General features: G+C 38.1%; 1 protein-coding gene across 1 annotated transcript; it reads left to right on the top strand.

Moving 5' to 3' along the window:
* The first annotated feature begins 97 nt into the window (after nt 1-97).
* On the top strand, nt 98-18,991 carry TWF1 (twinfilin actin binding protein 1). The gene is made up of 9 exons (XM_064422489.1): nt 98-221; nt 3,402-3,479; nt 6,073-6,251; nt 7,436-7,531; nt 8,732-8,840; nt 13,315-13,436; nt 13,634-13,784; nt 14,191-14,312; nt 15,821-18,991. Exons 1-9 carry the CDS (start codon nt 197-199, stop codon nt 15,989-15,991), a joined length of 1,053 nt encoding a protein of 350 aa, XP_064278559.1. The 5' UTR covers nt 98-196; the 3' UTR covers nt 15,992-18,991.
* Nucleotides 18,992-19,499: the final 508 nt, after the last annotated feature.

The raw sequence follows: 19,499 nt of genomic DNA, 5'->3' as shown, positions 1-19,499 counted from the left end.
AGGCCAGGGCGGTGCCCGGGCAGGGGCGGCCGCTGCCCTCACGCCCGGCCCGGCCCGGCCGGCGGGCCCGGAAGGCGCCGCGCTCCCTCCCGGCCGCTGAGTGGCGGCGGCGCGTCACGTGCGCGCGGCCGGGCCGGGCCGTGCCGGGCGGGCGGGAGGCGGTGGCGGTGCCGGCGGTGCCCGGGCGCGGTGCGACATGTCCCACCAGACCGGCATCCAAGGTACCCGGTGGGCTCCCCGCGCCTCCGTTCCGCGGTGCCCGCTGTTCCTCATGACACCGGCCCCGTGTCCGCCGTGGCCCTGCTAGCCGGGCGGGAGGCGGGCGGAGCGCCTTTCTCCGCGGGTCGGGGCGCGGCGCGGGGCTGGCGGCCGCGGCGGGCGCTTAGCGGGCCGTTCCCGGCGGGATTTTTCCCACTAGTGCGCTCTTTGTTTGCTGCCGGAGGAGCCCGTCCTTCGCGCCGCGGGCTGGCCAGGGGCGAGCGAGCGGGGGAGCTGCTGCTGGTTTCGTCCCCGGCGGCCACGGCTCCTCGGGGTCGAGCCCACAGCTCCGCTGCCAGACAGGCGAAGCGTGCGGGGTTTATCGGCCCAGCGGAGCGCGCCTGTCCGCCCCGGAGAGGCAGGGAGCCGCCCGGGGAAAGTGTTCGCTGCAGAGCCCCGTGAATGGCAGGCACGGCCCGCCTGGGCTCAGGTAGCTCCCCAGCGCAGGTTTTCCTGCGGGGGCTGTCGCCTGCTCGGGGTCGCTGTACCGAGTTTGGGATGGGTTGGACAGCGCGGGAAGTGCCGGGGGTCGCTGCTGGGTCCCTTGGAGCGAGAGCCTGGGGAGGAGCAGGAGCCCTGGCGTAGGAGAATCCACTATAAAGCCCATCACTGGAGGCCACAAAGGGGGAAAGTATGTGAGAACCTTTTTTCCCCGCGTTTCCAGGCCTCGGACGGTGCGAGGAGCAATTAGGAGACAGCGTATTGTTTCGCAGTATTAGCGGGCTCCCCTGAATCACAGAGTTGCTAAGCAGGGATTATATAGCAGGATTACAGAGGGGTCGGGTTTTACTGTCTGGATTTGTGCAATCTGCGTGTTTGGTGACTAGTACCATGTACTTTGCCTGCTCTCCGGTATTTATTGTTGAAGGTGACTTTTGTCCCAGCCGCGGCAGCCCTTAGCTGCTCTTCTATGCCCTTTTTTGTTCATTAGCTGTGTGTGGTTTGCACCCTTTTCCCTCTCTTGTTTTCCTTCCTTTGCATGCCAGTCTTTGGTCTTTTTTGCAGCTTCTTGTTTTAAGTTCTTCAACCGTTCTCAGGCTAGAGGTGCACCTGGAATGTTGTGGGTTTTTTTCCAGTCTGGGGAAACCTGTTAGTTAGTAAATCCTGTTCTCCTGGCAATGCTGGCAGGGAAGAGCAGAAGAGGATACTCTGTTGCTTATTGTAAGCAAAAGAGCGGCTAATCCTCTTCTGCGGCTCTGCTTCGTGTCTGAGAATCATTTGTCCTCTGAGGAGAGCTGTAGAGAGCTCGGCAGCTTTCCTTCGGGAACCTGCCTCAGCAGGCACTAATCAGGAGTCCTCTTTGCAGCAAAGCATCAGCCTCTGCCATTTGGAAGGGGAATAGCTCTACTTGTGCCATTGCTGGCTTCAGCTACAAACGGGCTACTGTCACTCATAAACAATTACAAGATTTGGCAGCATGGGTTGCTTTTTTCTGGAAACAGAAATGAAGTCATGGGCACAGTGATATGTACCAGGCAGTTGCTAAAAGGACGGGTCTTTTTAAACAGACCAGTGCAGATAAATACTGTAGGAAGTTACAGAATGCAGTAACTGGAGGGAAATAGAATTTAATGGGTTTACAGTCTTCTAAATAATTTTGAAATAATATTCCCTTCAATATAGTTGTGAAATAAGCCGAGATGTTGATTGTGTCCCTCTGCTATGCAGGACGTTTAAGAAGAAAATAATATCACTGTTGTGAATTTAAAAATCTTCACGATGAGCAAAACCCATAGATCACTTGATATGGAGCTGGTTTCACAGGTGCCTCAAAATATTTTTTCAGGAAACTGTCACAGTTCTGGAATTGGTGTAGAGACTGCTGTATTCTGTTCTTGTTTTCGTGTGTAGTGTTGCTGAAATGAGAGAATAAGGAACAAAAGGATAATTGACAAGAAGAGGATGAAGAATGTTCTGGGGGAACAAAAAGTCTAATAAATGGCACAATGTTTGGTTGCTCAATGGAATGGTGAAGACCAGCAGAGTGATTAGAAAAGCTGGCAGGAAATTACTACGAGCGTCTGCACTGGTTAATGGGAAGATGACTGGGATGAAACTGGGGTTGAACTGGTAACCCACTGCAGTTGTTTGTATAACATGTTCTTTTAACATGCCATCTTGGACTCTCAGGATGGGGCTGGCACCACTTGGATGAACATAAATGTAAAATGTTTTGAATATGGGCAATAATGTTGCTGGATCCCATCTGTTCACTTGGCCTCAACCTGACTATAAATAATCCATTTTATTTGTTTCCTGGTTTGATGTTTGTTTTCCTGGTGCTATGCTCTGTCCTGTGGGATTACTTAAAGGACCAGCTTGCAATAAATGTTTTTCAGTAAATCCTTACAACCCTCTGTCTCTGGTATAATTAAACTGATTTGCACTCAGATTATTTAGCAGACCAGTTGAGATAAGAATGGTCTTCATGCGAGTCAAGAGCAGTTCTTCAGTGTGTTTACCGAAGTGAGTTTGTCATGATGGTGGTATAGTGTCAATGTGATTTACAAACATGTAAAAGTATTTTAGTTACTTTGTAAATTCACTGCAAAGCTATCCTGCTACAGTAGGTTGGGGCTTGAACAATCAACCATAGAAGGAGACAAGACAACCATTGTCAACCATAGAAGGAGATAAGGCAGTATGAAAGATGAGCAATGAGTGGCAGCTTTCACTGGTACTCTGCAGAGAGGTGCTCTCAGGAAAGACCATCACTTCAGCCAGACAAGCTCTAACATTTTCCTGGCAGGCGTAGTTTCTGTCTGAAAGTTTGTGCTAAGCCTGCAGACTTTGTGAAGTTGTTGTAATTTGAGATGCGTCATATTTTTATTGTGTTAACTCTGAAACATGAGATTGATGATATGATGTCACCTGTAATTTTCACAATGTTGAAGATCATTTGGTATGCTAGAAAGCAGGGCTCTTTTGTAATGTTGCCTTTCATCTTTGTGTGGCATGCTGGTGGTTGGAACAGTGTGCAGCACAGCAGCAGCATCGCTCCTGGGTTTGTTTTGCTGTCCAATTTTGTAGTAAAGGGCCAGTTGTACATTTTTTCCAGTGTTGTTCTTACCCTCATGAATATTCTTTGTCCTAGGGAAGTGAAATGTGTTAATTTGATTACTTTTATTTTCTCTCTTTTCCAGCTAGTGGAAGTGTTAAAGACATCTTTGTTGGAGCCAGAAATGGACAATACAGGCTTTTAAAAATAGTCATTGACAATGGTTAGTCAAATTTTATTCTTTTTTTTTCTGGTTCTTTTAGATATTTCCCTATTTTTTTTAATGACTTGTACAATTGTTAAAAAACAGAACTCTGCCAAACTTAATGTTACTATGGCTTTTCATATACAAAAAGTAAAATTTAAATTTTGGTGATCCTAAGCTTTTTTTACTACAATACTATGGTATTTTTGCATTTGAATTTTTCTCCCAAATGTAATTTCATATTTTACAAAGAGCTGCTGTGTATTTTCTATGGAAAGTATAAATAAGCTTATTCTTATCTCTTACTAAAGAAAGAATAGAGGAAATGAAAATTTCCATGCCTGTGTAGCATTTGGACACTGGTTACTTTCACTAGACAGAGAGCTAGTCTTACACAACCAGTCACCTTAGATGTAGAACTGTAAATTTTATACTGATATATCCTGGTTAAAAAGGTAGATAAAAGTGCTACATATAGAAAGTCCTGCTAAAGCAGATATTTAAGTAGTAATCTGGCTACATAGAAAATACCTTTATAAATCTGTGATTTTATTTAAATTTTCAAAGTTAAAACTGTTTCTTAAATCTCAACATGTATGTATAAATAGAAAATTACATAGTTTTGATCAGAACTTGAGTCTGATTTTTGACCTTCTTGGCAAGGAATATAGGCTGCAAACATTGAAAGACAGACTATATAATTGGTTTTATTTTCTTTAATAGAAATGTTGGTTCATTGTGTAAGATATTTCCTGGTTTAGTCCATCTTTTCATGCATGTCAGTTGTCCACTTTGAAGGCGTTTGTTTTAGACTTCATTCATTTACAAAACACTAAAAATCTGTCAGCTGGAGAAAGTTCCATGTACATACATACACAGACACACTTTCATTGGTAGGTAAATAATCTACTGTTACCTTCCTTGTGTTTGCTTTTCTTAGGAAGTCTTCCGATATTTTAAGATCGGTTTCTTTAAGGCAGTGGGAGTAGTAAGATTGCAGGCAGGACTTTGTGATAGTCTCAGTAGCACAAAGTAAATGCTGACAAACCACTGTTTTGGGGTTTTTTTTCCCCATTGAGCAAGGCAAAACAATATGCTTTTTTGTATATGCTACTTTATAATATGAAGTGAAGCCTAGAAATAAGATACAAATTTAATACTTTCCCCGTTTTTTCATTTCCTATATTTTAATTTTTGTGTATATGTATTCATGTGTATACACATATATATATATAGATATAAATGTATAGGTATATGCATTTCATCTCTATAAGGAGCAGAATCCAGTTTTTGATAGTATTTTCTGCAGTTCAAAAAGAAACCTGTAAAACTCCCAGTATACTGGAAGAAGGGCAGTTGCCTTATCTGTCTTCAGGAGCTTTAAGGAACAGATAATAGCCAACAGATAAAATTCAAATCGTGTTTTGCTAATCTGAGTTAATAAGAGAAGAGATTTGCTGCTGGGCATGAAGTTCCTCTGGCTGTATCTTAAATCCAAGTGGGTATAAATCCACTTAGAGTTCAGACTTGGCAAGTACATTCTGAATACTCTTGGTTTAGGTGTACAGCTTCAGGTAGTTCAGGTACTTTGCGTCTAATTCAAAGAAGGGCCAAACACCCTTGCCCTGAGCTGTTCATGTTCTGTGAGCTACTGTGGTGGAATGTTTTGCTTGAAGTTTTGCTGTAGAGGCATTTGTGTGCTGCTGTACTTTTGTATGAAGTTTTATAAGTTAAGCCCTAGACTCTCAAAAGGTGATCTGTACTACCTAGTAGCTACTACATACTAGCTACTATGATGGGCTTCAAACTTGCAGGACCCCATTTAAACAAGGTATTTCTATTCCACTTGTGGGGGCTAGTATTTCTAGGGAAGCTGATAAATGTTTTGTAAGACAGTATGCTAATATTTCCTTTGGAAACTGAGATGTGATATATAAATAAGAGAAAAATCTTGTTGCTACAGCTGTTCACATAATTAAATACCATTGAAGTATTCTATACAGACTTAAACCAATTATACATAATAAAGAACTTCAGTATTTTAAAGAGACCATAGCTGTGAAGCTATTTTAGAAAGAGGTTTATCTACTTACATGACAAGTTAGTGATTAGTGCAAGCATATTCATTCCAAACTCTTTTCACTGTGTAACTGGGTTATTGACTCCTTACAATGAGTACAAACACAAATATGTTATACCAAGAGCATAACTAATTATCATTCTAAAATTTGAAAGTTTACTCTTATTTATACCTAAGTATTCCAAATTAAAAAATAAATTAACTTTTAGAACACAGTTCTTATTTCACTTATGTGTACGTTATGCTAGAGAAACTAACATCAGTAGTATCACTTCTGATCAGAGAACTTGATGACAACCAGCACATTACTTCTCAACTATCAGAATTTTGGTTAAAGTAAGTTAATGTTTGAACATACACAGCTTTTGTAGGAATTCACCCACTTTTACAATGATCGTTCTTGTCTTCCATTCTTCTGGGCATAATTATGAACAATTAAGTGTCCAATTAAGTTCTTACTGTAATTATTAATTTTGACAGACACTATTAACTGTATCGTTGCTAACCTGTAGCTTTGGTTATTGGTTTTAGAGCAGCTTGTTGTGGGATCTTCTAGACGGCCAGTTGGATCATGGGAAAAGGATTATGATTCTTTTGTCCTTCCCCTTCTTGAAGACAAGCAACCATGTTATGTATTATACAGATTAGATTCACAGAATGCTCAAGGATATGAATGGATCTTCATTGCATGGTCACCTGATCACTCTCCTGTAAGTAACAGTCATCAGAGTTTCATGTTAATGGTTTTCAACAGTACTATTTGATCTGAATCTGAGATATGAAGGAAAAAGGTTTGAGGAATGAAGCATTCCCCAACCTCCTCCTACTTTCCCAGAAGAAAACTAGGAAAATGTTTCTTTAAGATGATGAAAGTGCAAATCTGTAAGTCTGTATGGAGTACAGCTGATCCAAGGTGTTTTTAGCCTGGCTGGTGGACACAATACAGTTTTTTTGCACTGTTTGTCTTACTGTCAGGATTTCAGAAAATTAATTGAAAGATGGAGGAGAGAAATCTTAATGGGTGCTCATATAGAGAAGAATTATAATGTGAGCTCAAGCTGTTTATTCTGTTTGGCTTGCTGGCTGCCAAGATGGCACTTGTGGATATGTGGTGTGCCACAGGATACACTCCTTCTTAGTGATGTGAGAGCATGGGACAGGACTGAGGTCAGAATTAAGGATTTCTAGGAGAAACTAGGATACTGGTTCTGGGAATGTGGGATAAGGGAAGGCAGAAAGCAAAGCTGTTCCAGTATTCCTACTACTTTCACTAGCAGTTAGGAAATAATAAGACACCAAAAGTTGATGTGCATAGAGACAGTTATGTGGAAAAGGTGAAGTATTATGGAGAGGATAATGTGATGGTGAAATAAAGTGGGAAGGTGGGACTGCTGAGAGAGGAGTAAATGACTATGTTAGACAACAAGTTAATAGGGAGCAAACATCGTTTTTCCACTCTGTAATTGAACCATAACTATCTGGATTCACAATCAAATCAGAAGTAATAATGAGTCTGCTTTTTTGCTGTCTGTTGCGTCCATTAGTACACAGACCAGGTGACAAAAGATTCAAACAATTGTGGGTTTTCCCATTTAAAATTAGTAACGATTATGTTGATTTTTTTTTCCCATTTAAAAAAAAGCTCATACTCCAACTAAGGCTGCAATTCAGTTTTGAAGTTACTTTGATAATAATACATAGTATCATGACCTTGTGAGTTTAATAGTATGAGTAAGTATCATGATTCAGAGCTCTACAGTGCAGTTTCAACACTTGAAATACTTGTTCAAGAAAGATGATTGTTGATGGACTTGGTGCACCAACATGCTGGATTCTCTGTGTACAGCAAAATTTTAAAAAAGAACCAAAAAGCTACTGTTTTATTATATGGTAGGTTCGTCAAAAAATGTTGTATGCAGCAACCAGAGCAACGCTTAAGAAAGAATTTGGAGGTGGCCATATTAAGGATGAAGTATTTGGAACTGTACAGGTATGTTTTTCTTTTCAAAGTCAGGACACTGACTTTAAATGCTGAATATAGTAGCTGATGTTATTGGTATGAATGTGGGTCACTTGTGGTCTTTCTGGATTAAGGAAAAAAAGAGTTAATAGCTATGTATTATTCCAGTGTTAAAAGTGAACAAGTTAATAGGCATAGTTGGTAATAGGTAAAGTTGAACAAGTTGATAGGTATAGTTAACATCATCAGGCTTAGAAATCTTGCTCCTATGATTATGAAAACTAAATAACCTAAGAATAATAGGCATATCTCTTAATCTCATTGCATGAGCATGAGTTCTCTAATAGAATGGAAGGACTTGGAGGTTTAGGGAAGAATAGAGGATATTGTAGTGGGGAAAAAAAGCTGTGAAAGAGAAATGGGCTGTTGTGGTGGACATGAGACTAATAATTCTGTTATATTTATCATTAACCTATCATGGAGGCTTCATTATTCTAACAAACATGTGGAGAGGCTGTATTCTAGGCGAGTAGATAACAGATTTGCTAAGAGGTTTTAGGTAGGGATCCTCTTATTTTTCTCTTGTCTGTTCAATCAACCAGTCTCTCACTGCCACTTGCACCAAACCATTAGCAGTCTAATATATATATTATGTGGAATTTGTGTCTAGCCTTACATGTCTGAGCTTTCATCTCAGTTTTAGGGAAGGGGCATTAGATTTGTCTTACTGTTATTTCAAAATGGGCCTGGGGCACATGGAAGATGACATTGATATAACTCACTTCTCCCAGGCTCATTATGTTACAGTTTATATATATCTAAGTTGCTGGTTCCAGTGTCTTTACAAACTTCTTAATTGTTGCTGATCTTTATTGCTCATCTGTGTGAAAATCACAGTTTCTTCAAGGTGTTCAAGTTGATGATCTCACTTGGGATCTTGATCATCAGCATCAGTGGGTTACTTCATCTTTATTTTGTTTGGTTTGATTGCAACAAGCACTGTTATTGTGGTGGAACCCTATTATGGTCCCATGTGCTAATTCATATGTATTAACCTGGATACCTCTGGGCTTCTGAAACAAGACATAATAGAATATTGGAATATTGAAATAAAATTACCGTAACTGTATGGAAGGCAACTACTTTTTGCAATGCTCCATAGAAAATCATTGAAGAAAAGTTTCTAAAATTCTAAAAAAACCCATATAAATATTGATATTGTGTTTTCAGGATGATGTTTCACTGAATGGATATAAAAAATACTTGATATCACAATCTTCCCCTGCACCTTTGACTGCAGCAGAAGAGGAACTCCGACAAATTAAGATTAATGAGGTACCTAAATGTCTTCAAGCATGTGTGGGAAATGGTGCAGAGTTCCATATGTATTGTAGGGAAACGTCTTTCTAGGGTAAAAAAAGGCAGAAGAGAAAATGGAAAGTTTCAGAAAGTGTGAGTGGATGAGCATATAAATGTACTTCTCAATGGGTTGAAACTGCAGGGTGATGGTGGCTGGAGTTGAAGTGGCATGAGTGATCTCTTTTTGAAAGCCCGGTGTCCCAGTCAGAGGCTTGGCAACTGCAGAGCTTAGTTGCTGCAACCTCAGCTTTTAGTATCATTGGATGTCCTTCTTTGTGAAGGGTGACCAGGCACTGGCACTGGTTGCCCAGGGAGGTTATGGGGTCTCCATCCTGGAGATATTCAAAAGATGTTTGGACAGACAACTGAGCAGCTGGCTCTAGGTGGCCCTGGTTGAACAGTGTCTTGACCTGTGGAGATGCCTTCCAACTTCAGTCATTGTCCACATGTGATTGCCCCCATGCATTTCCCATGGTGGCAGAAATTGTAGAGAAAACACAGAATAGCAACTATTCCAGTGAGTGATTGCCAGGAGTATTTCAGCAGCCTTATTCCTAGAGGAAAGGTGCATAGTTTCCCATATCAGTGCACTTTTCTTTAAGACAGAGAGGATGGGAAGAGGATTCCAATAAAAATAAAAGAGAAATCCAAAACAAATAGCTGATCACTTTAAAAGACTGATTCGCATATGCTACAAACACTTTTTAGAAAAATCTCTATCAAATGCCTTTAACCAAAAAAACTGATAATTGCCAGCTATCTAGTGACTTAAAAGTTTCAGAGGATTCTTTTTATCACATTTTTCCTTCATTTGAACACTGTTTATATCAGATGTATATTAAAATAGGTCATGTGCTTATTTGTTCTTTAGACTTGTATGTTAGAGCTGTAGTACATGTGTACTACATGTGTAGTACATGTGTTTGAAGTATGATTTATTTCTGCAGCTGGATACCAGGCAGCCATTGTGTTCAATAATGCTGTGTATGTTTTGTTTTCACTTTACTGTGTTTTTGGTGCAACTTTGTTGTTTATTTACTTTTTTTTCCCAGTGGTGTCTTTTGTTAGTTTTCATGTCTGATTTTAACAATTCAATGCAGAGATACATTCACCATCATTAAATACTGCATTTTACTTCATCAGCTTTTAAAAAAAAAAAAAACTGTAATGAACATAAAACTTCTGTGGGATCAATGATCACTTCTGGTATTAGTGTATGTCCTCCATCCAGTGTGTTTAGAAGATGATTCATGCAAATCAAGTCTTTATGTGTTCTGAAATTTCAGCAGCAATACCTTTGCTTTTCAGGGACACATAAATTATATATTGCTGCCATTTTGGCTTTCTTTGAAACATCTCACAATACATTAACTTACGTCATTTTTCTCTTCATTGTTTCCACCACTACAAAGCCTGTAATTAGGCTTAGATAACTAAAAGCTTTCTGATTTTAAAAAGTTTTCCATATATATATTCTTTCATAATTACCCTAAGAAATATTTTACTGGCCCAGATCAAAGGATCACCTAGTCTGTTGTCAAGTCTTTGAGAGATCAGCAGAAATCTAGGAAGGATGTAGGAGGAGGGCAAGAAGGCCATAATTACCTTAAATGCTCTTCTGTTACCTCAGCATCTGCAGATGACATCTGACTACATAATTCTTCTTAATGGGATTTTCATCCGTCATCTAGTCTTGTCATTTCTATAAATCCACATAAAGGTTTTGTTGGCAACAGGTCCTATGGCAGCATATTCCATGGCTTAACAAAATACTATGAAAAGAGCCACTGACTGCTCTCTAGAATCTCTAGTTTATCCTGATACCCCTACAGATAGCATGGCAAAGGCAAACAGGAGGCATTCAGTCAATCCTTAGTTTCCCCCTCCCCTTAGATAAAGCCCTCAGTATCCCAGAATGCCAGCCATATCCTGGGCTGCATCAAAAGCAGTGTGGCCAGCATGTAAAGAGAGATGATCCTCTTCTGTGCTCTGCTTTAGTGAGATCCCACCTGGAACACTGCATCCAGCTCTGGGGTACTCAGCACAGGAAAGACATGGACCTGTTAGAGTGGGTCCAGAAGGGGGCCACAAAAATAATCATAGGGCATGAACATATTCCCTGTGAGAAAAGACTGAGAGAGTTGGGGTTGTTCAGACTGGAGCAGAGAAGGCTCCAGGGAAATCTTAGTGTCCTTTCAGTACTTAAAGGGGGCTTGTAAAAAAATAAGGGGATAGATTTTTTAGCAGGGCCTGCTGCAATAGAACAAGGGAGAATGGTTTTAAACTAAAGCATGGTATGTTATATTAGCTGTGAGCAAGAATTTGCTTTATGGTGACTGTGATGAGGTACTGGAAGAGTTTGCTGAGAGAGGTGTAGATGCCCCATCCCTAGAAACATTCAAGGTCAGGTTGGATGGGGTTCTGAGCTATTTGAAGATGTTGCTGCTTTCTGGGTGGGGGGTTGGACTAGATCACCTTTAGAGAACCCTTCCAGCCACAACTGTGCCATGATTCTCTATCCATGGACCTCTGTTGTATTCCTTATCAGTTATCTCTTCCAGGCTGGCAAGTCCTCATCTGGGTAGTTCTTCCTCCTAAACAAAGCACTCCATACTTCTGATCCTTTTGCTTTTCTCTGCAGTTTTTCCAGTTCTGCTATATAATTTATGAGATGGAGGGATGGGGAAGCCAGATCTGCATGTGGTATTCAAGATGCAGGCATGTTACTGATATCTACAGTGCGTAACAATGTGTTCTGTTCTCTACACTTTTTTCTAACAATTTGTAACATTTCATGTGTGGATGGGGAGTGTTCGGGTTTTTTATTTTTTGCCTTGGGGTTATTTTCAGATTTAGTCAGAATGACATGCAAGGTCTTGCTCCTGAATGGTAGTAGCCAGCTCAACCCAGTCACCATACAAGTAGAAAAAGGGGCTTTTTTTCCTCCTGCATACATTTACATTTATTCACAGGAAATTTCATCTGCCATTTTATCCAGCGCTCAGCAACCATTACTAACTAAATCTTAGCAGTGGGAATTTAAATATTCTTAAGTGCCTTAGGTGGTTCTGTTCATTTTCCTTTATCTGGAGTTACACTGGGTTACTCTCTTCCCTTGTCTATCTCCACAATTCACAGCTTGTATTTAAGATTGGAGTACTTATTTTCTACCTCTACTTTAATACGGATTATAGAGTGTGGTATTTTATGGTTTATTATTTTCATGATGCCTATTTTACATTTGGTAGTCAGGCTTTTATGCAGATATATATTTTGCAAAACATTTTTTTCTATAGCTTTGTTCATAAATTTATCAATCCTCGTGAAAAGTAAGCTCTCCACCTCTTCTTTTTGTACTTTCTTGTTGCTGACAAGCTGTTCTTTAAAATGTGAAGTATAAGTAAGTGTTGCCACAAGTGTTATTTTTTAAATTTTTTATCAGTTTGTTTCATATTTTATTAGCATCTCTTTTTAATAAAGCTGCACAACTTCTAGTTGATTTAGGGAGGAAAGGTCCACACTTTCCATTTGGTACACTTTTTTTTTAACTTTTGCAGCTTCATAAGTAATGTTAAAGGTAATTGTGAAACTTTAAAAGGAAGTGAATATATTAGAAAAACAGTACTTAGACAATAAACTAAGACTGAAGAAGGCTGGAGGCCAGAGCTCATTTTAAGAGCAACTGAATGAATACTAAGATAAACATAAATTCTTGAACATCAGCTTTAAAATAACTGTTCTCTCCAATAATTTGACACTACTATAAGTGGATTATGAATAATTGTCTAGCTTGTCCTGGATTTTTTGGTTTTTTTTTAAATTTGTGGTAGACCTTCTAGAAATAAAAAAAAAAAAAGATTTTGTTTGTTTTGTTTGCTTTGGTTTTGGTATAGGCTATTTGGGGGAGTATGTTGAAGCAGGAGGGAGAGTAGAAGCTTTACTTTTCCTGCTAGAAGATCAGTTTGTCTCATAATTGCTCTCTTCCTTGAAAAATTTTGACTCCCTAGAAATCATGTCTTTGTTTTGATCTAAATTTTTTTAAGCTGTAACAAAGTTTATAAGAAATATTTTCAGTTCAAAAGTATAGCACAGCATATGAAAATCAAGATTTTTTTCCTGGATTATTGTGTCTCTATACCAGATTTTGACTTAGACTTCTTCACTGACACTTGAACCAGTTTTCCCTCTCATGATTTTGTTGCTCTGCTAAGCAGAACAGAGCATGTTTCAGAGATAAGAAATTTTGCAGGCTAGCAAACAAACATCACCTGTAAATTAAAAAAATGAAAATCTTTTGTATACAGGGATGATTTCTTAGGGTGGTTTATTTTTGGAATAGCTACTGCTATCTCTGTGTGTAATCATATGAAATGCATTGTCAGTCATTGTACGAAACCAAATAAATGCCTGCAGAGGTTTCTTTTAACATCTCAACTGACTTGTGTTCCAGGTACAGGCAGATGTTGGTGTAGATACCAAGCATCAAACACTGCAAGGAGTAGCATTCCCCATTGCTAAAGAAGCTATTCAGGCTCTGGAGAAACTGAAAAATAAGAAACTCAATTATGTGCAACTGGCAAGTATAAAATATTTTAACTGTTTTTTAATAATGAGTATAATATAGATTACCCACATACTAAACAATGTGTGTTCATGTAGTATGCTGACAAATTACTATTTTGAATTAGATTAATCCAAACTTTTTTCCATCCTGTCATGTTCTCTGGTTTGTTTTTTGTGTATTAACTCTATTAATGTTTGCTTTGTTTACAGCAAATTGATATGAAGAATGAAACTATTATTTTGGCCAACACACTTGATACTGAACTTAAGGACTTGCCAAAAAGAGTTCCAAAGGATGCTGCACGTTACCACTTTTTCCTGTATAAGCACACACATGAAGGAGACTATTTGGAATCCATAAGTATGAGAAAATTTCTCAGTATGAAACTTCACTGGCTTATTTCAAATTCCTTAGGAATTCTGAGTCAGAGAGAAAGATGTGTCAGCATGATCACAAATTTCAGAGTCATTTGATTGTGAAACTGTGAACTTGTGAAGGAGATCTCTTATGGTTGTAAAGTAGTGAGCTATCCCTTTTGTTTATGAGCACCCATAAATGTGAAAGCATTCAGATAGTGGCCATTCTCTTATCCCCTGTTTGAAATGAAACGCTTGCTGAAGCAAAAAAGCTCCAGAACAGCAGTATATTTTTTGCTTTCAGATTGCATAGCTGATTTTCATTGCCTCTTTGCTATAAATGGTTTTATGATACAGCTTTTGATAGAGTGTGTTTATGGTCTGATTTGTGTTGTTTTCTTTTCTTGCAGTTTTCATCTACTCTATGCCAGGGTATACCTGTAGTATACGAGAACGAATGCTCTACTCTAGTTGCAAAAGTCCACTGTTAGAAATTGTAGAAACACAGTTGTGGATGCAGATAGTTAGAAAGGTAAGTGCAGGGGGTTCTCCATACCTGTCTTTCCTTCTTCATGGAAAACTGTAACTGTTGCCACCTTGTCTAAACAATGACAAGTGTAACTTAGTTTGTCCTGAACAGGAAATAATTGTTGATGGAGCTAAAGATACAAAGTTAAGTCATGGAAGTTTTATTCTGTTTCATAATTTCTACACTTTTATCTTGAACAAATATATCCTTATGCATCTAGAAAGTATTTTAGAGTACTTTGAAGGACGTTATAGAAATTATATGATTTCTTACTCAAAGTTGTGTCATATTTTGGACCACAACATATTGCTGTTGTTAAACACTAAATTCCTTTAAGCTAAAGCTATGTATGGATTTTCAAAATAATTTCAAGCTGCAGTTCTGAAAATTAGAACTGCTATCTTAGGAGGCAAACTGCTATCTTGATGGGGCAAACAAGTATTTGCAAGTAAGCTGATTTTTTCACATTCATTTACTGCAATGCAAAAAGTTGCTTCTCACCTCCCAAGCAGAGACCACAGAAATGGTCCACTTGTTACCTATGGATATGTTTTTAACACTTTTGTGGAAGCTTAGTTTCTGTGGAAACTATGTTTACCTTAAAAATAGCAGAATTAATACTAACCATTTCTAGTAAGATGACATGAATTAACTAGATTTTTGCTATGTGAATTTGTATGTAATTATTTTTCTGAAATTGCCTTTCTGTAACAAAACTAAAGCACCATGTGACTCCTGAAAATTCCTGCAGACCAAAATTTCTGAAGCATGTACTTGTAACAGCAAAACTGGGGCTGGCAAGTCTGTCAAGTGTTATGGTTGGCAGGGCATGAAGTGCTGAATGCTCAGCAGAGCAAGGCCATAGCATTTCTCTGAATTCCTGCAACTTAAATCAGTGGAGTTTGGCTTGAGAACACTATTTTCTTTCTGTTTGGTTTCATATATCTAGATTTTGAAAGCTAAAACATTCCCTTCCATTTTGTTCATTATTTTAGATTGCTGAACACATGAGAACTTGCTGACTGGCAGTAGCCAGCTAATAATATAACCTTCTTTATACTCCTCCCCCTCATTGTCAAGAGATAACAGTATGCATGCACATTGCTTGTACAGTTAGTGTTTAAAACCTGTTATACTGAACAATTTTGATTCTTAAAATGTGTAAATACTTAAAATTAGTAAATAAGCACTAGTTTCACATGGAGTGTGTTCTCCTAGTTAGTGTTAACAGGTACACTGTGCCAAAGCTTGGGACAAAAGGAAGTCCTTAGCATATGTACAGGTTAGTCGTGCTTACATTTCAGGGAAATAATTAAGTCACACTTAATAGAGGTAAGAGTATAGGGGAGTCTCAGAAAAACTCTCCAACATTTCTCAGGGCATTAGGCACAAGTTGGAGAACTTGTCATGCTTGACTTTGAACATTATTGTGCATATGGTTTTAATATAGTATTGAGTTTCAGCAAAGTTTCTAAATGTTTTTGACTTTGAGTTTGATGTTTTTCTGCCAGATTGAAATAGATAATGGTGATGAGTTAACTGCTGACTTTCTTTATGAAGAAGTACATCCAAAACAACATGCTTACAAACAGAGTTTTGCTAAACCAAAAGGTCCTGCAGGGAAGAGGGGAATACGAAGACTGATCAGAGGTCCAGCAGAGACTGAAACACCTAGTGATTAAAAACTGTGTTTGTATTTGTTAAAGTATTAGAGTAAAAAATGAAATTCTGGCTTTTGGTAATGAACTGAAATCATTCCATTCATAGATGCTAGTGATAAAATAAAGATCTTTGTACTCTTCTCTTTTCTGACCTCAACACTTTTTATATTGTTACATGATTATATTTGTTGACCATGTTTTATGACATATAGAAGAGATAATTATTTTGAAGCTAGAAGAGAAAAACTAAGCTAGTACCCCTTTATTTTAATTTAGAATCCATTATTTAATAGCTGTACATGTGATCATAAACTTTGTAGACATAAGACAATGAAGCCCATGTATCTGTAAGTCACAGCTGTATTCTTATGCATAGCCTATTAAACCTCTAAGACTTTCCATGTGAGAAGAGATGAAGGACTACATAGCATTGTCCCAATTAAAACTATTTTTTCTTGTAGCACTTATGGATAGTAGTAAAATAGAAGGTTGTCTTTGGATTTTGACAGGATGCATTGCTGGATTTTGTTGTTTTGTTTGGGTTTTTTTTCCTTGTAATGGAAAAAAACAATTAAAATCAATTATCCAATTAATATAAGCATTCAGGAATAGGCGGACATTTTCCAAGGCAAATACTTGGTAATCTCAAATTTGTAACTAATTTAATGAATTGTCTTTTAAAGAAATCTGACATAAAATACCATAGCTTTTCCAGACTTCTTTATCACTCATAAGTGTTACACATTAGGTACTGAATAACCAAGTAAAAGGAGATTAAAAGTCGATGAGTTAGTGTACTCAATAGATGATGGAGCTGCTTTCAGAGCAATATGTCTAAAGTATCTAATAAGTAATTAATTCTTGGTGCAGTTTGATCTAAAAATGTGTAAGTTCAGTAAAAATTGAAGCAGTCTTGCTTCATAACAGTGAGTTATCCTTTAGGTCCTACTGTGTTTGCACTATCAACTGCAACGTTTACTTTCAAGGTATTCTAAAAATTACTTTTTCTGAATGTTTGAACTTCAGTTGTAACGTACATCTGTAATTTAAGTCCAACTAGGTCTTGAGTAACTGCTGGCAGCAAGCCCCTAGTTAGGATTTTGATGATTTTTTTCATCCCTTCTTCCTTTCTTCAAAATACTTAAATCAGCCAGAATGGTCTAAACTTGATTGAACTGTAAGTAATGTGTTTAACAGGAAGAGGAAAAGTAGATTATTTTAATAAGTGCATTAAGGGGAAATTAGATGTGGAAATTAAGTATTGGATGACCTTAAATATTTAAAAGTGTGCGATGAAGCAAATACTTGTGAATAGATTATATTCCCAGTGAGGAGTTGCTTTTTAGTGTCTTTTATGTGACCTTTGTGGTTTTTGAGTTTTGTTGGTTTTGGTTTAAAGCTGCGTGGGAATTGCCAGCTTTGGTTCATTGGATATTATTGTAGCTGCTGGATACACTCATTGTAGAGCTGAATGCGTGTTTACCTGGTGGAAGATGGATTTTAACCTAGATTTGTAGGGAATAATGTTTTGAAAGTAGTAGTTCCTGACAAAAAATTGTTTTATCTATTATTTTGTTTGGCTATACTAGCTTACTATTGACATCTGAGATTGCACTATATAATGTAAACGTTGCAATAGTTGGTATTACCGTGGGTTTTTTTATATGCAGCAGAAATTTTACACTTCAGCTTATTTTTTCATTTAATTTTACACACTACATCAGTCCAATTCAATAGCTCTTGATCCTCAGCTAATCTGCTTGCTCTTATGTTCTTTTCCTGCCTCTTGCCTTCTCTACTTTGTGTCAGGCAAGTGTCATTGTTTTTTAAATATGGTTATTGTGTGTGCAGCTCATTGTACACTGTAATTAAATGTATTTTCAGATTAACTCAAATATTTGCAACACACCTAATTCACTTTGGAATTTTTGTTTTGGTTTGGTTTTAAGGAGTGTAGCATTTAAAAATTACTGCTAGAGGGTTGTTGGAATTTAGTATTCCTGCCCTTGTGCCAGCCATAGCAAGAGTGCACATACCTCTACACTTTCTTGAGCCAGTAAAGAAGTTCAGCTTTTTAAGACTAAATGTTTTAAATAATGAACAGTTTGACCTGATATGATTGTGTGCATGTTGTGGGGGTTTTGTTGGATGTTTGTTTTGGTTTTGTTTTTTGGGTTTATTTATTTTTCTGTTGTTTTTTTGGTTTTGGTTGGGTTTTTTTTTGTGCAATCCTGCCCTAGGTAGATGAGGATAGGAATGGAAAACTTAATCTGGAGGATGATGATAGCCGGTTAAGTGGTTATGCAAGAGCATTTATGATGAGCTGCTTTAGAGTTCAGCCCAAACCAGACATTGTAAATTTCCCTATGTGAAAATATTCTGTGTGATGTACACACCCAGCCCAGACAGGAATCAGTCACGTCCTGAACATGTCTCTCCCTCACCTTTTGCCAAAAAAGAGAATTGTATGAAGTCCTGCATTGCTGGCTGCTTCTCCAGGCCTCTTGTAGCTATTCTCTTAACAGCAATAAGAAGTATCTGTTCTTTTTGTACAATCTATCACGTTTACATCTACATAGTTGCCTCCACTTCTGTCATGAATGTTCAGAACCAGGGCAAAATGTGGGCATTAATCAAAGTTGCTCCATTAACTGTCTCTGGTCATTAAATAATTCAAAGTGTCCATTTAAATTGTTGTTGGCCTTCATAAAGCCCAAAAGCAATGCAGCTGCTTGCAGTTAACTCACAAGCTATTAAATAGTTAATTAACAGGACAGGTAATTATTTAATAAATGTTTATATTGCAAGTTTGGGAAATCTCAATCTTTTAAAACACTCCAATCAATGGTTAAACTAATCAAGGTAAAAATTGCTCTGTTGCTCAGACTGACATTGTAAAAAAAAAAATTTGTTTATCAGTGTGTTTATGTATTCAATGAAAGCCACCTTCAGATGCTAAAATTAACTAAGTTTACCTTATCTATTTTGTAATTTACTTTATAAATAAAGATTGATACTTTAGCTTGGTGTTGTCTGAATCATTTCATAGTCTCTTTAATGAAGATCTAGTTTCTAAGATCAGAATGTGTAATAGGCAGTTCCCATGGGACAAGAAACTGATGGCAGGGTGTAAGAAGGGAGGTGAGCAGAAACAGAATTCCTGGCTTTTGCGAAGAGAGAAAAATCACCATGTTAGAACCTTTCTCGTTGCTGTATGGGAGCAGCACTGAAGGCTCCATAGCATAGAATGACTCAAGTTACTGATCTGTGTCCTAGAAAGCTTTATTATAGTAACTAACACAAAGAAGTATGTATTCTAGGATAATGTAATGTTTTTGCAGGGAACAAAATAAACTAAAGTCAGCTACTCTTAGCCTCTGTTAGTGTTTAGAGATGTTGACTTTACTGTATAGAGACCTCAAAAAAATCTAGGGTGGGAAAGGGAAGTTCCTTCTCCTTGCCCCCTGCATATTGAAAAAAAAAATAGTTGCCATCTAAGTTAGCTAGTTTTACCTAGTTAACTGCTCAT

The sequence above is a fragment of the Passer domesticus genome, chromosome 5 (assembly GCF_036417665.1).
Source record: "Passer domesticus isolate bPasDom1 chromosome 5, bPasDom1.hap1, whole genome shotgun sequence".
Classification (NCBI taxonomy): Eukaryota; Metazoa; Chordata; class Aves; order Passeriformes; family Passeridae; genus Passer; species Passer domesticus.
Note: the sequence above shows the minus strand (reverse complement) of the source record. Positions and strands in the feature narration are given on the sequence as shown.

Bases quoted from the DNA above. Each gene is read 5' to 3' on its own strand.
- TWF1 (XM_064422489.1), top strand. From the start codon at position 197: ATGTCCCACCAGACCGGCATCCAAG. The intron at 3,480-6,072 runs GTTAGTCAAATT...TATTGGTTTTAG, and splicing joins AAAAATAGTCATTGACAATG to AGCAGCTTGTTGTGGGATCT. The intron at 7,532-8,731 runs GTATGTTTTTCT...TTGTGTTTTCAG, and splicing joins AAGTATTTGGAACTGTACAG to GATGATGTTTCACTGAATGG.